This window comes from Mandrillus leucophaeus, unplaced genomic scaffold (assembly GCF_000951045.1).
Source record: "Mandrillus leucophaeus isolate KB7577 unplaced genomic scaffold, Mleu.le_1.0 Scaffold89, whole genome shotgun sequence".
Taxonomy (NCBI): domain Eukaryota; kingdom Metazoa; phylum Chordata; class Mammalia; order Primates; family Cercopithecidae; genus Mandrillus; species Mandrillus leucophaeus.
In genome coordinates, this window is record NW_012109696.1 from 5,871,800 (window position 1) to 5,886,826 (window position 15,027).

At 59.6% G+C, this 15,027-nt stretch overlaps 1 protein-coding gene across 1 annotated transcript; it reads left to right on the forward strand.

Moving 5' to 3' along the window:
• Positions 1-434: 434 nt before the first annotated feature.
• On the forward strand, positions 435-5,060 carry IRX4 (iroquois homeobox 4). Its single transcript, XM_011969402.1, has 4 exons — positions 435-725; positions 1,666-1,769; positions 2,659-2,987; positions 3,707-5,060. Exons 1-4 carry the CDS (start codon positions 480-482, stop codon positions 4,522-4,524), a joined length of 1,497 nt encoding a protein of 498 aa, XP_011824792.1. The 5' UTR covers positions 435-479; the 3' UTR covers positions 4,525-5,060.
• Positions 5,061-15,027: the final 9,967 nt, after the last annotated feature.

The following is a 15,027-nucleotide window of genomic DNA, read 5'->3' on the forward strand; positions in this document are numbered from 1 at the left end:
GGGGAGGGTGTCCGACCTACGACTGCCTGCGGCTTCCGAGCTAGCAAGGCCTGGGTCGCGCGCCCCTCACGCCCAACCCCTGCTCCCCAAACACCCGGGGGAAGACCGAGGCGCTAAGAAGATCCGACGGGCCAGGCCCAGGTTCCCTGGTGTTTGACCCACAAGGCCCAGGCTGTGCCCCAGGGGAGTCCTAGGACCCCAAGGAGCCCTTAGGGAAGGAGGCTTGGCGGGCAAATGGCGTCAGAGGACTTGGAAATCCTCCTGGGAAGTGTCGGTGCTCGGCTGGGCCCCACGTGGTGGAGGAGGCCAGACGCGCGCAAGCTCGTGAAAAGGGGCGAGCGGCCTGGTGTGGACTACGGGAGGCCCCTGGGGACTCGGGGCACGCCCTCGTGGGCGGCGCACGGGATTGTCAAGGCCCAGGGCCCCAGCCTGCAGCCCGGTTTCCCGCCCTTCCTCGCGGCCTCTCTCTGCAGTTCTTGATGGCCACCAACTCCCTGAGCACGTGCTGCGAGTCCAGCGGCCGCACGCTGGCGGACTCCGGGCCCGCCGCCTCGGCCCAAGCGCCGGTCTACTGCCCGGTCTACGAGAGCCGGCTGCTGGCCACCGCGCGCCACGAGCTCAACTCGGCTGCGGCGCTGGGCGTCTACGGGGGTCCCTATGGCGGATCGCAGGGCTATGGCAACTACGTGACCTACGGCTCAGAGGCGTCCGCCTTCTACTCGCTGGTAAGGAGGGCATCCCTAGCCCTTGCCCTGCCCCTGGCCCTCGATTTGCCAAGCCCACTTTTCCCCCAGTAGGCGCACCAGTCCGGTCCCCGGACTGTCACAGCGGGGAGGCGCTCACCTTGGCTCCCTTCAACTTTGCGCCTCCCAGCCGGGACCCTCAGAACCCCACTCCCACCCACTGGGAGGGGGTGACCTGGCAGGTGGCCACTGCGTTTCTCGTTTTTGGTTCCCTGCTAAATCCTGGTCAGCTGGCAGATTCGGTCTGCGTGTGTTCCCCGCTTCTTCCCTGCTGGTAGATTTCCCTCCCTCATTCCACGACCCCATTCTCCTCTCCCCGCCTCCTTCAGGCTCCTGGCCTCCCTCTTCCTGTCCTCCCAGCCCCTCTCTGACTCACTCCTCCTATTTCCCTCTTCCTCCCTCTCCCCTGCTTTCGCCCCCCTCCTCCTTCCTCCCCCTCCTTGTTCCTCCCCTCCTTGCTCCTCCCCCACCCTTGCTCCTCCCATTTATCTCCTCCCTCCTCCCCTCCTGGCTTCCATCCCCTCCCTCAGCAGTCCCTCCCCTTTCCCCACCCCTTTTTCCTCCCCCTTTGAGTACCTCCCCAGGGCACCCCCAGCGGTTCCAATCCCCGCTCCTCCCAGCTGTCCCCCCTATTGCCGGCCCCCAGTTCTTTCTCGCTTCCCTCCACCTTCCTTCTACTCCACACCCACCTTCCCCCGCGCCCCGCGCCCACCACACACTGCTTCGGCAACTCAGAACATCCCCACTTCACGTTTGGGAGATCAGGTTTTAAAGCAAGGGGGAAATCAGCTCCTTCCTGCTGGGGCATAAGGCTGCCCGGGTATCCGTGCCAAACCTTTGGGAGTTGGGGGGCTCCTAGAAGAGAGGCTGGAGCGGGGTCGCCTCCCCAGAAACTGCGACCCCAGATCCTTGGCTCCTACAGAACAGCTTTGACTCCAAGGACGGTTCGGGATCTGCGCATGCGGGCCTGGCGCCAGCAGCCTACTACCCTTATGAGCCGGCTCTGGGCCAATACCCCTATGACAGGTGAGGACCCACCCCTCCTAACCAGCGCTAGCCCCACGGGCCCTCTGCAGTCAGCCACCAACTCCCCTCTACCATCACGCCCCCTTTCTGGAAGGCGGGAGGCAGGAAGAGAGACACTCCTAGGTCAGGGGTGACCTGACTCTGTGGTCTATGGGGTCCAGCCTCCTGTCGAACCTGCTCCTGCACAGCCACGGTTAAAATGTCCCCCAGTCTCCCCCATCCCCCACGTTGTTGGGCCCCAGAAGTCCTCGATGTGCGGCAGCTTTCAGGGAAGTCGAATCTGGAAGGCCTAGTTCACGGGGCAGCCGGCTCTGCAAACTGTGGGCACCTCCTTCCGAGTGTGCACACTGCCCCTACAGTGGGAACAGCGGGGAGCCCCTGGTGGCCCTCCTGGCTCTCCTGGCCCACTTTTAAACAGCATGCCCCACCTTCCTCGATGCAACCATTAAAAATTTATCCAAAGAAAGTACACTTAGGCCCCTTGGGTGCTTTCTCCTCCTGGGCAGTAATGACCCTTCCTGCCACAAGTGTTACATATCCGGGTATGGGTTCGCATGTCTATACCTTTTTATGGTTTGGGGATCAAAGGGGTAGGCGGTCATCCCCATAAAGGAATTGGCCTGGACCTCTCTGTCTTCGGAAGGAGTCCAGGCTCCCTGTAAGTTTAGTCAAATATGATATTTGCCCTTTGGCCACAGAAGACAAGTGCCAGTGGGCAGCGGCACCCGGTTGGGGCTTGGGTCCTACCTAGGCCTTATGACCATGACCACAACCCCGACGGGGAAGCAAAGCCCATCCTGGCGTGCCCCTGGCCGACCCCCTCCCCTATGCCCGCGATGCCCGGGGCCCAGAGGGCCCAGCCTGAGCCCATTGCAGAGCCTGTCTCCAGGTATGGAACCATGGACAGCGGCACGCGGCGCAAGAACGCCACGCGCGAGACCACCAGCACGCTCAAGGCCTGGCTGCAGGAGCACCGCAAGAACCCCTACCCCACCAAGGGCGAGAAGATCATGCTGGCCATCATCACCAAGATGACCCTCACGCAGGTCTCCACCTGGTTTGCCAACGCGCGCCGGCGCCTCAAGAAGGAGAACAAGATGACGTGGCCGCCGCGGAACAAGTGCGCAGACGAGAAGCGGCCCTACACGGAGGGCGAGGAGGAGGAGGGGGGCGAGGAAGAGGCGCGGGAGGAGCCCCTAAAGAATTCCAAGAACGCAGGTGGGTTGGGAGGTTGTCTCTGGGGGCTGAAGCCCTGGGGGGCAGGCTGGGACCTTCCTTTGCCTTCTCTGCAGTTCTAGGACTTCTTGGGGGTCCCAAACACGGAGCCCCATGCCTAGGAGGTCACCGTGCAAACCGGTTCCGCCTCATGCTACCAATGTGTGGACTGTGGTGGTGACCCCTGAGCATTTAAAGAAATTCAAATCACGTTTAAAAATATCAGGCCGGGTGCGGCGGCTTAGGCCTGTAATCCCAGCACTTTGGGAGGCAGAGGCGGGTGAATCACGAGGTCAGGAGATCGAGACCACCCTGGCTAACATGGTGAAACCTCCTCTCTACTAAAAATACAAAAAATTAGCCAGGTGTGGTGGTGGGCGCCTGTCATCCCAGCTACTCGGGAGATTGAGGCAGGAGAATGGCGTGAACCCTGGAGGCAGAGCTTGCAGTGAGCCGAGACCGGGCCACTGCACTCAAGCCTGGACTACAGCAAGACACCGTCTCAAAAAAAAAAAAAAATTAGACGGCTCCCTCCCCCATTGGAGGCCCCTGTGTTGCCAGTTTGTGGCCTCGTGGCCTCTGGAGGAAATGGGAGACTCGAAGAAAGGCTCCGAGTGCTTTTCCTAGCGTCAGGATCAGGCCTCATAATGGTGAACAGAGACAGGGCGTCTGATTCACCTGCCACCCCTCTCCCTCCACTGGCCACGCATTCTCTCCCGCAGAGCCCGTGGGCAAAGAGGAGAAGGAGCTGGAGCTTAGTGACTTGGATGACTTCGACCCGCTGGAAGCAGATCCCCCGGGGTGCGACCTGAAGCCGCCCTTCCAGTCCCTGGACAGCGGTCTGGAGCGCGTCCCCGCCGCGCCCGACGACCGGGTCAAGGAGGCCTCAGGCGCGCTCCGGATGCCTCTGGCCGCGGGTGGCGGAGCTGCGCTGGACGAGGACCTGGAGAGGGCCCGGAGCTGTCTCCGCAGCGCGGCGGCCGGGCCGGAGCCACTGCCGGGCGCAGAGGGCAGCCCACAGGTCTGCGAGGCCAAGCTGGGGTTTGGGCCGGCGGGGGCGTCGGCAGGCCTGGAGGCTAAGCCGCGCATCTGGTCCCTGGCCCACACAGCCACCGCCGCCGCCGCCACCGCCCTGAGTCAGACTGAGTTTCCGTCGTGCATGCTCAAGCGCCAGGGTCCCGCTGCCCCTGCAGCTGTGTCCTCCGCGTCCGCCACGTCCCCGTCTGTGGCCCCTGCCCGCTCTGGTGCCCTGGACAGGCACCAGGACTCCCCGGTAACCAGTCTCAGAAACTGGGTGGACGGGGTCTTCCACGACCCCATCCTCAGGCACAGCACTTTGAACCAGGCCTGGGCCACCGCCAAGGGCGCCCTCCTGGACCCTGGGCCTCTGGGACGCTCGCTGGGGGCGGGCGCGAACGTGCTGACTGCACCCCTGGCCCGCGCCTTTCCACCTGCTGCGCCCCAGGACACCCCGGCTGCGGGCGCCCCCAGGGAGCTGCTCGCCCTGCCCAAGGCCGGCGGCAAACCCTTCTGCGCCTGATGCGAGCGGGCCCCGAGCCCAGGGGGGAAGCCGCGCTCAGGCGGACGGCGCCGAGTCTTTTTTTACTGAGCTTCCAGAGGACGACTAGCGCGGCCACCGGGAAGCCGCCAACCCCCCGGAGAGGGAGTTTCTGAACTCGGACTCCTGGGAACATGGACAAGCCCGGGGCTGCCACGCCAGGGCCTCCACCGCCTGGGCCATTCTCAAATTTGGGACGCGGAAGGAGAGGCTCTAGGAGCAGAAGAGGCCAGCCACCCTGAAGCGTAAAGTTTACGTCAAAAGTTTACATGGAGAAGGCGGTTCCATTCTGAAGCGTGGTCTGCTGTCCCCTGGGCGTGAGGCATGCGGTGTTGGTTGTGAGGCCTCCTGGGCCTGTCAGGCCTCCGATTTCATCCTCAGCACATAATGCTCACCAACAGCACTTGCACTGAGTTGACTCTTGCACACTCTTGACTCCATAATATGATGCTTTTTAAGATGTATGTTCACACCAATAATTGCCTGCTTCAGAGGCTAATATAACAAAACTAATAAAACCGAGTGACGGTGTTTGTATTGCAAAATGAACACATTTAAAACCAGGGGAGTTGAGAATTCCCGAGGGAAAGCCATGCTAATCCGGGAGGGAAGGAGTGGGGAGCAGGAACAGACCCAGACTCCACTCCCCAAAAGCAGCTGGCTCAACCCAAGACTTCAAGCCACTTTTAAAAGAACCGTGGCTGTAGAGTTTGACGGTTCTGCTGAGCTCCCTAATAGAAGTGGGTGTGAGACCCAAAACTCATACTTTCCATCACCCAGCTCCAGAAGTTTGAAAAAACAGAGATTTCTTTGATTAGATTTTAAACTTTCTAAATTCGCAGAACCGTGTCCTGGGGTGGGCGGGGGGCGTGGGAGCCCATCGTTGCTTTTCTCTATTAGTGGCCTCTGCCCATCCTAAGCAGGAGTTTGGGCGGCCTCCACCCCCTGCCGTCTCCGTCGCCTCCTAACCTCGGCTCTCCTCTTTCCGGGGACCCGCAGCTCCGCAATCTGCTCTGCTCGGAAAGCTGGCGAGCCGCGGCTCCGCGGGGGCAAATGCTCAGAGCTTCATAGGCCGCCGACCGGAGGCGGGACTGGGAGGAAGGGCCTCGGGGCAGGGCGGGAAGGGAGTGTGGAAGGAACCCGCGGAGCGATCCGGAGCTAGGGGTGCCCGGCCGAGCCGTGGCTACGCTCAGAAACCCCGGCTCCCCTCCCCATCTCCGCGGCAGCGGCGGCGGCGGCTCCGCATCCCCAGCAGGCGCCTGGCCGGCTTGAGGCCCCTCCTCTCGCCCCCCACTCCCCCCCAACCTTCTGCCCGAAGCCCGCCTGGGCTCATCAAAGGCCCAGGTGTCCCAAGGACTATGGGAGCGGCCCGGGGGCGGCGAGGAGGCGATCACAGGCCCTTGCCTGGGACAGGATAGCCGGATAGCCGGAGACGCCAGCCGGAGACGCGGGACTGTCCTGCAGGCGGGCGGCCTTCGAGGGACTCACTAAGGCTGGGCTTTCCTCTGGGAGCCTGGGGCTGAATGGGCCCGGACTGCGGCCTCGTGGGGTCCTAACCCCGGGAAAGGCCCCGGGCGGACCTGGTGCCCTGGAAGGGGGGCCCCAGGGGCCTTACAGGAGCGCTGGAGAGAGTTCGCGCCTCCGAGGGAGAGGAACCGGGACCCCTGGGCCACCAAGGTCCCCCGCGTGGTGGGGCCTGCCCCGAACCCTGGCAGCAGGACCTGGACCGGGCCCTGAGGGGGAACCTTGGCCGCCGGACCCCGAGCCCCAGGCCCGCCCGGGCAGCCGCGCGTAATTGGATTGTATCCGGCCGCGCGCTGTCACCGTATTGACTTTCGCGCTCGAGATGATATTATCGAGGTTCGGAAGCTCGCCGCTGATGTGCCTGTCAAAAGGCTGCGGCGGGAGCCCCCGGCCTGGCGAGCGAGCATCAGCCAAGATAATTTGAAGTGAAATTTTCATTTTGACAGTAAACCCCTCAATTTCTAAAGGCTCCGCGCTCCGAGAGCTCGCTGGCAGGGGGAGGCTTTGCAGAAAGCCCACGTCTTAGACTGAAAAGGGCAAAAGAACTCGAATTAGTTGTAATAGATAAAAGGGCAAAAATAAAGAGTCAAGGGTACTTGACAGTAATAGCGAAAGTGGAGTCTCGGGGGAGAGCGTTGAGGCCCTAGACTGGGTCGCCAGGAATTTTAATGTGGCGGAGGGCGGCTGCCCAGGCGCCCCCACCCCAGCCCTAGACAAAGCCAGGCATTTTCCGCAAAAGCAAGGTTTCGTCTTGCGTCGCAGATAGGCGGGGTAGGGTCTGCGGTCTGAAAATCCAGGCTTGGACCCCGGCCTTACGCTCCCGGCTGTGGGCAGCCTGGCGGGGCTCTGTAGCCCCCAGAGCGCCCGTGGGTGGCGCAGGTTGGCGGGTCGGACTTGGTCTGGACTCTGGGTCCCTCTCCTGGGGAGGACCCAGGGCTCCTGCCGCCAGCCAAGCTTGCTGCCCTGGGTACCCCAGCCCCTCCCCATGGCCCTGGCCATCGAAATGCCGTCTCCCTGGAGCCCCCGGATCTTGGTGGAACTGGCTGACAAAGCGGGCTTATTTGAATAAGCTGCGAGATTGTGTGAAATAAAGACGTCAGGTGGGGAGGCCGATTCAGCCACATTCCAAGGGGACGCGCAGGAAATGGCACCCCCTCGCTGGAGCTGGGCTCTTCCCCCAAACCCTTCCCTCGGGGCACAGTCCGGCAGGTTTGCCTTAGGCACCCCCAGACACCCTCTGGCTGATCTTGTGGGGCCGGGAGGTGTCCGGCAGGTCTATCCCGAAGTCGGGGCGCGGGTGGGGGTGGGGGCGTCTGCAAAGAGGTGACCCGGAGAGGGTGAATTTTAGGTGTCTGAGTGGACGCGCCAGGGAGGTCGCTGTCAGTGGGGCGGGGGCGTGACAGGGAAGGGTCGGGGCGGGCGACTGCGCTCCCAGGGAGATTGTCAGCGAAGGGCTGGGAAGGCGCCGGGAGGCCGGCAGGGCCGGCGCGCTCAGTTATTCAGGCGTGGCGAATTCAAACACACCAAGGAGGGGATGCTAAATTAACGGCGCTCTTTACATAGAGCCCAAATAAAACTGTAATCAGCGGTGCGTTACTTTTCATTAAGCGAGTCTGACAGCAGCATATTCAGGCTCGACAAGGGAACAGGCGCGGGAAATATACGGCTCTCCCTGCCGCCCGGCCTAAGATAATTCCTTAAGCTCCATTAACAACTCTTAGCCGCAGGAAATGGGCTCCCGGAAAACGTCTCCAAATCTAAAAGCTTTATCGACCTCTCAAACCGCGGCTGATGATTCCATTTTTTCTTTCTCTTTTTTCTTTTCCTTTTTTTTTTTTTTTTTTTTTTTAACTTAAGGGAGAGACGTCCAGCAAGGTAATAGAGTTTGACACGACACCTTCTTAACTACAGAGAGAGGCAGGGAAGCCAGCCCTTAAATGATATTTAAAAGGCAACCAATTAAGATTTAAAGTGGCCGTCTCCTGAGATTATGCATGCGATGTATGCCACCTGCGTTTCCCTGGGCACGCCTGCTGCTGAGACAGCCCAGCCTCCGCTCTCTCCCCATCCCGGTCTCCCTCTCTCAGTCCCTCACCGTCTCCCCCCAACTCCACTCTGCTCCCCTCTCTCCCTCTCCTCTTTCTCCCCCTCTCCCTTACTCTCTGTCTAGAATAATCTCTCTGTCTCTCTTCCTCCCTGTCTCTCCCCCTGCCCCCCATAAAGGGAATAGCAGAAGGCAGAGAAGTAGCCAGGTCCCCGCTGCTCCATCTCCTCCCGGTGCAAGGACCCTGCAGGTTTCCTGGTAGATGGGCAACCTGCCCTATCAGAGGAATGGCAGATTAAGGGAAATTGAGCCCCACCCCCCACCCATGGACATCTCGTTGGCCCACAGTTTCTCCATTACCTAGGCACCCCCACAGTGGTCTCTTACTGGGTTCAGGCCTTGCTCCCAGGCCTCCAGCATGGGGACAGAGCAGACGGGTGAGGGTGAAGTGGGGGTGGGGCAGGGGAAACAGTTAACAACAGAGAAGCTGGGAGCTGCCCTGAACCCCTCCACTTGGTGTGATTGAGGCAGGGGCTCCCCACCACCTCCTTACCCTTGCCACCTTCTTGCCAGCTTTTTGGGGTCCCTCTAGGGAAACCCTTGCTCTAGGAGCAGTCACATCCCTTTCCTACTGTCACCTCCATGGAGGTGATGCCCACCTGGGAATTTTTTCCCATTGGAGCCACCAAACGGAGGGAACCAGAAAGCCCTTTACCCAGGGTCATGCTGTGAAGGGCAGCCAGGCCCAGAGAGGGAACCACCACACCCTTTAATTTACCCCGGGGAAGTCCCAGCTGGAAGGGACCTTGAACAGTGGGGCAGAGGGAAGGAGAAGTGGGGGAGGGGAGGGCAATTTGAGGGGGAGAGGGGACAGATGGGGAGAGGCCAGGGGAGAAGGGGAGACTAAGGGGAGGAGAGACCTAGTGGTAGGTGGCAGGGGCACCGTCTTCCAAGATGCAGGGCCTCAGCTTTATGAAGAAATACTGGGAGCAAAATGTCTTTTCCCAAGAGGATTCTGGAGGCGGGATCCTGCAGGACACCAGAGCAGACACGGGAGCAGGCACCGGAGCTCTCCCACTGAGCCCGAACTCTGCCCATTGGCCCAGCCCTGAGCAGCAGCTTTCGCTCCAGTTTCCTGCTAGGGAAGGAAGGAAGTGGACTTTCCCCAAAGATTCCTGGGCATCGGCCAGACCTGCTCTGGGCTTTTAGAAGGGGGAGTCCCTGAGAGCCACTGCTCCTTCCAACAATATCAAAAAACCAAGAGTGGGTTCTGGAGGCAGCTGCCTCTCCCTAAAGCCTTCATGATTTGAACTGAACCCTCCAAAGTGTAGGAAGGCACCAAATGCCCAAATAATTGAATGGAAGAATGAGGGGTTTTCTAAGTTCTGTCTGAACTCTCCCCAGGTGAGACACTCAGGCAGCTCAGAGCACCCCTTGCTCCTTCTGTCTTTGCGACAGTGACGTGGTCATTTCAAGACCCCCGTCAGATTTCCACTCACTGCTCTGGCGCAGACCTGGACTCAGAAGCATTGGCCACATGATGACAGACCGTCAGCTCATGGAGAAATCATTAATGACAATGATAGGTGGAGAGGTGGGACCTTCCAAAGAGGAGTGGTGTCCTGGCAAGGACATCAGCTGAGCTCATTTTAAGTCCTTGTTTTTCAGTGCGTTGCATGATTTTAAGATGCGTGTTCATAACATGTATAGCATCCTCAGGCCGGCAAAGGATAGAGCAGATGAACCCTATGTGTGCATCTGTGTGTGTGTGAGGCCCCATTTCCGCTGGACCATGTCCTTCCTTCTCTGGGCTCTATCCAGGGCCTGCAGATGCTGGTCCAGCCCCTGAGCAAGGCTGAGCTGTCCCTGCCCCTGGCCCAGCAGGCAGCAGGGCAGGGTGTGCTAAGGACACGACCTCCAGGCTGGCAGGAGCACCAGAACGTCCCTGTGGGATTCTGGAAGCATTTCCAGGAAACCGGAGCCAGTCAAGCACACCACACAGGCCCTGCCTTTGTGTCATTCCCACCCACCCCCACTAGTCCTTGCTGAAACCATGCCCCGGGCTGTGGTGAGCAGGGCGGCACTGCAGATGGCCCCAGGCTTGAGTCTTGGTGGTCAGGTAAGATTTCGACCAACAGAGCAAGAGGAGGGAGGTCATCCAAGGGTGGGGGGTGGGCGGAGCCCAGAGCAGGGGCCAGGCCACTGGGACGGACAAGGCTTACTTTAACTGGAGCACGGCGATGAGGGGAGACAGGGGCCCCGAGGAAGTCATGTGGGCTGGAGTTGGGGAGATCCTGTAGGTGGGGTTAGCATCGACTTGCTTGCCTGTGGAACAGTCTGTGGTGTAGACAATTGCCATCCAGTGACAGGGCTGGAGGGAGCCGTAAGGAGACTCTAGAGCAAAGGAAAGGCATCTAAGGAATGGGCAGACTTGGAAGGGGGCCTGGGCCGGCTCAGGTCTCCAGGAGGAAACACTTGGCTACAGTCCCTGGAGTGAGGTTCCCAGGCCCCCAGTCAGGGCTGCTGCAGCAGGCAGAGGTGGCTGACTCAAACGGGTGAGGTTCCCCTGGCATGGGGTAGCGAGAGGTTGAAAGAAAATATCCAATAATCCACTTGCGTGAAGTTAGAAGGAGCAAAAAGACAGAGGAAAGGTTGCTTTCTTGTGATTTTTTTTTTTTTTTTTTTTTTTTTTTTGAGAGGGAGTCTGGCTCTGTTGCCCAGGCTGGAGTGCAGTGGCTGGATCTTAGTTCACTGTAAGCTCCGCCTCCCGAGTTTACGCCATTCTCCTGCCTCAGCCTCCGGAGTAGCTGGGACTATAGGCGCCCGCCACCTCGCCCGGCTAGTTTTTTGTATTTTTTAGTAGAGACGGGGTTTCACCACGTTAGCCAGGATGGTCTTGATCTCCTGACCTCGTGATCTTGTGATATTTAACACCCCGTAGGCACCTAACTGGATGTGGCAAGGAGAAACCTGTTACGTTTTTGTGTCAGGAAGCCTCAGAGCTAAGCTAATAAATTTGGGGGTGTCCGTGGTCACAACGAAACAGAGACCACTATGTGTGTTGGCATGCGGGTGCCCTTGGGCAGGTCTCACTCTCCTGTGGCTTCGGCAGTGTGTGCCCTGCCTTCCTGAGCACCAGATCGGTGTGTGGTCAGAGGAGACACAGGGCACCAGCACGGAGCCAGGTGCGTCTCGGGCCTCCTGACCACACCACGGGTGACGGGCCAGGGGCCCCTGCAGGCTCTGTGCTGCTCTTAGGGTGGCCCAGCTGAAGGGAGTGAGGTGAGATTCTGCATCCGAAGGCACCGGGAAGGGCGAAGTGCTCCTTAGTTTTCAAGGTCCCCAGGCGCAGTTGCTGTCTCCCAGGGCAGATGGCAGGATGGGGAGAGGCACAGAGGAGTGGGCAGGAGAGAGCTGGACAAGGCAGCAGCCCCAGCCCCTTTGGCCACCAGGGAGGTTGGAGTTGCAGAGGACGCCTTTTCTCACTGTCTGTATGTGCACACCCCCTTGAACAGATGCACACACACACACTCACACTCACACAGACACGCATGCACTCACACACTCACAGGCACGCATGCACTCACAGGCACGCATGCACTCACACTCACAGGCACGCACGTACTCACACACACTCACAGGCACACATGCACTCACAGGCACACAGGCACTCACACACACACTCAGAGGCACACATACACTCACACTCACAGGCATGCATGCACCCACACTCACACTCACACACATAGGCATGCATGCATGCACTCACACTCACAGGCACGCATATGCTCACACACTCACAGGCACACATGCAGTCACACAGGCACGCATGCACTCACACACACAGGCATGCAGGCACTCACATTCAGGCACACATGCACTCACATTCACACAGGCATGGAGGCACTCACACTCACACAGGCATGCATGCATTCACTCTTACAAGCACACATGCACTCACATTCACACTCAGAGACATGCATGCACTCACAGGCATGCACGCACTCACACTCACAGGCATGCATGCACTCATACTCACATTTACAGGCATGCATGCACTCACATACAGGCACACATACACTCACAGGCATGCATGCACTCACATTCACACACTGACACAGGCACGCATGCACTCACATTCACACACTCACAGGCATGCATGCACTCACACTCACAGGCACGCATGCACTCACACAGGCATGCACTCACACACACAGGCATGCACTCACACTCATACATACACTCACACACTCACATGCATGCACTCATACTGACACACACAGATACACATGCACTCACACTCACACACTCCTCCTTCTCTCTCCCTTTGTTTCCATGTGTCCCTCTCCCATTTTCTCATGCACATACACACTAACACATGCAGCGCACAGGCACATGTGTGGGAATACATGCAGGCACTCAGGCAGGGACACAAACTCACATGTGCATGCAAACACACACACACATGCATGCACCCACACACAAGCACACCTGTTTGCACAGCCTCCTGCAGGCTCAGAGTGGGCTGGAAGGAACCATCAGAGGCCTGCACCTACAGACGACCCTGGGGCCTATTTCATTTTTGGGGGGAAGGATGGAGGAGTTGCCCCGCCCCATGTGGGACCAGGTGTCAGCAGGCAGCCCTGGACCAGTGCCCGGGAGCTCAGCCATTCTGGGCTCCCCAGTGCTGGGGCCCGAGCTTGCTCTTCCCCAGAGGCTGCTGCTCTCCGGCATGAAGCCCCCAGGTGCTCACATGCACCGCCCTCCTGTCTCACACAGTCCAGGAGAGGGAATGACACCTGCCAGCTCAGCCTCCTCTAGGGCCCTGCCTCTGCACTCCCAGCCTCAGCGCCTAGGAGCTCAATGCAGCCTGCGGGCTCCCAGGGGGCAGGTGAGAGCTCTCTGTCTGGCTGCACTCCCGGGGCTCCCCTGCTTTCCTGCCCCCTGCTCCTGCCCAGGCCCCTGTGTTCACAGCACACAGGGCCCTCCCTCGCCCACAGTGGACAGGGCTGATCCCAGGCACAAGTGGGTCCCATTCACCAGGGAGCCATAAATGGGCCCTTTATTAATGAATCAGATAATAGAGACTCTCTTCATGGGACATACGGCCAAGTTCAAGATAATCAGCCTGAGCACAAACTCCAGCTTTGCAACAGCACTGGCCTGGCGTAGGAGCGTAACTGACATCAGATGAGGGGGTGCATGGGACACCTCCGCCAGAGCAGCCACGGGCTGTGCACGTGGACGGTTCCAGGTGTCTGGGGACAGCGCTGCTGCAGTGGCATGGCCGGCACAGATGCAGGCACCTGGCCTGATCTCTGGGTCTCCAGTGCATAGCACGGGTGCTGGACTTGCCTCTGCCTCTGCCCATCTGCAGGTCCTGGAGGATACGTTGGAGTCTCTGGGTCTTTCCCTATCTTTGTGACCCTGAAGGAGGTAGTTGGGATGCCCAGGACGGGAGAACTTCAAGGTTTAGGGGTGATACCACTTCCTGCTTGGCAAAGAAATTCAAGGTTTAGGGGTGACGCTGCTTCCTGCTCATCACTTGCACACTGAAAATAGGTTGTCTGCTCAGTGAGACACGGGGGCCATCCGAGGTCCCTGCGGTGTGGTGCAGCCCCTGAGACCACTCCAGGGACCATAGCAAGGGCCTTGGACACAGCAGGATGCACCAGATCCCCCGGCCAGAACAAGGACTGAGCTTCGAGTGAAAGGCGGGGCCTGGACATTGGCTGTGGTTTGCAGGGAGGACGGGAATGGCAGGGGTCCCATTCTGTGCCCCGTGATGGGCACATCGGCCCACAGGAGTCACCAGGAAAGAGCTGAGGCCCTGACGAAGCAGACAACTACACAAGCTCCCCCGACAAAGCCCTTCCTTCCTGCTTTGGGCACTGATTGTCCATCTGCGGGGCTGGCTGACTTCTTGGTGGCAGCTGATGGTCAGGAGTGGAGAAAAAGGCACACATGGCCATGCTGAGGGGCACATCAACTCCAGAGCCCCCATGGTTTGTGGTTGGAAAACCCCACATACGGTCTCCCGGGCTGCTCCGCCCACAAGTGCAGTGGGGAGGAGCTCAGAGGTGAGAGGGGCGGACATGGACACAGTCACATGGGGCCCCGGAAACATCCCTGCGGGAGCAGCACAGATGCCCCTTGCGTCCTTCAACAGAGGGAGCTGCCAGGGACCCCCCATAGTAAAGGAGGAGCCAGTGTGTTAACCCCTCACACTCCACTTTTTACTACCTTTGTTTTTTAAACAAGACACTTGCTTAGAATGCCCCCGCTGCAGAGGATGGGGAGGCTGAGCCCTGCACAAGGACACCTGAGGGCCCACAGTCATACCACGCAGAGCTGAGCACCCTCACGGCGGGGACAACAGGGCCTGTGTGAGCAGCGCACCCCGGCAAGTTCTGCGTTCTGGCTGGACGTGGACCCCCAGCCCTGGGGTGAATTTGCTACAGTCGGTCGTCGTCCAGGCAGCGCAGGCCTTCCTCCACCCTCAAGCTGGACACCCGCTGGCTTCTCGCGGGAGCCTGGGTTTGTTGCTCTTATCTTGATTTCTATCCTCAGCTGCTCCTTCACCTACAGCTGCAGCCGATTAGGGGGTTATCAGAACAACGCTTCACCTGTCTCTGCCGCTCAGCAAACATCGCAGTGGGCTGCAGGGCTGCAGACTTGGTTGACCAGGATTCCAGATTAGCCACCTGTGTGGGGAGCATGCGGAAGGAAACATCGGACACACTAGGATTGATCTAGAGGAGAGGGCACCCCACACACCCTCTCCACACTACACACCCTCTCCTCACACACCCTCTGCACATTACACACCCTCTCCTCACACACCCTCTGCACATTACACACCCTCTCCCACACCCCTCTCCCCACACTACACACCCTTCTCCACACACACCCTCTCC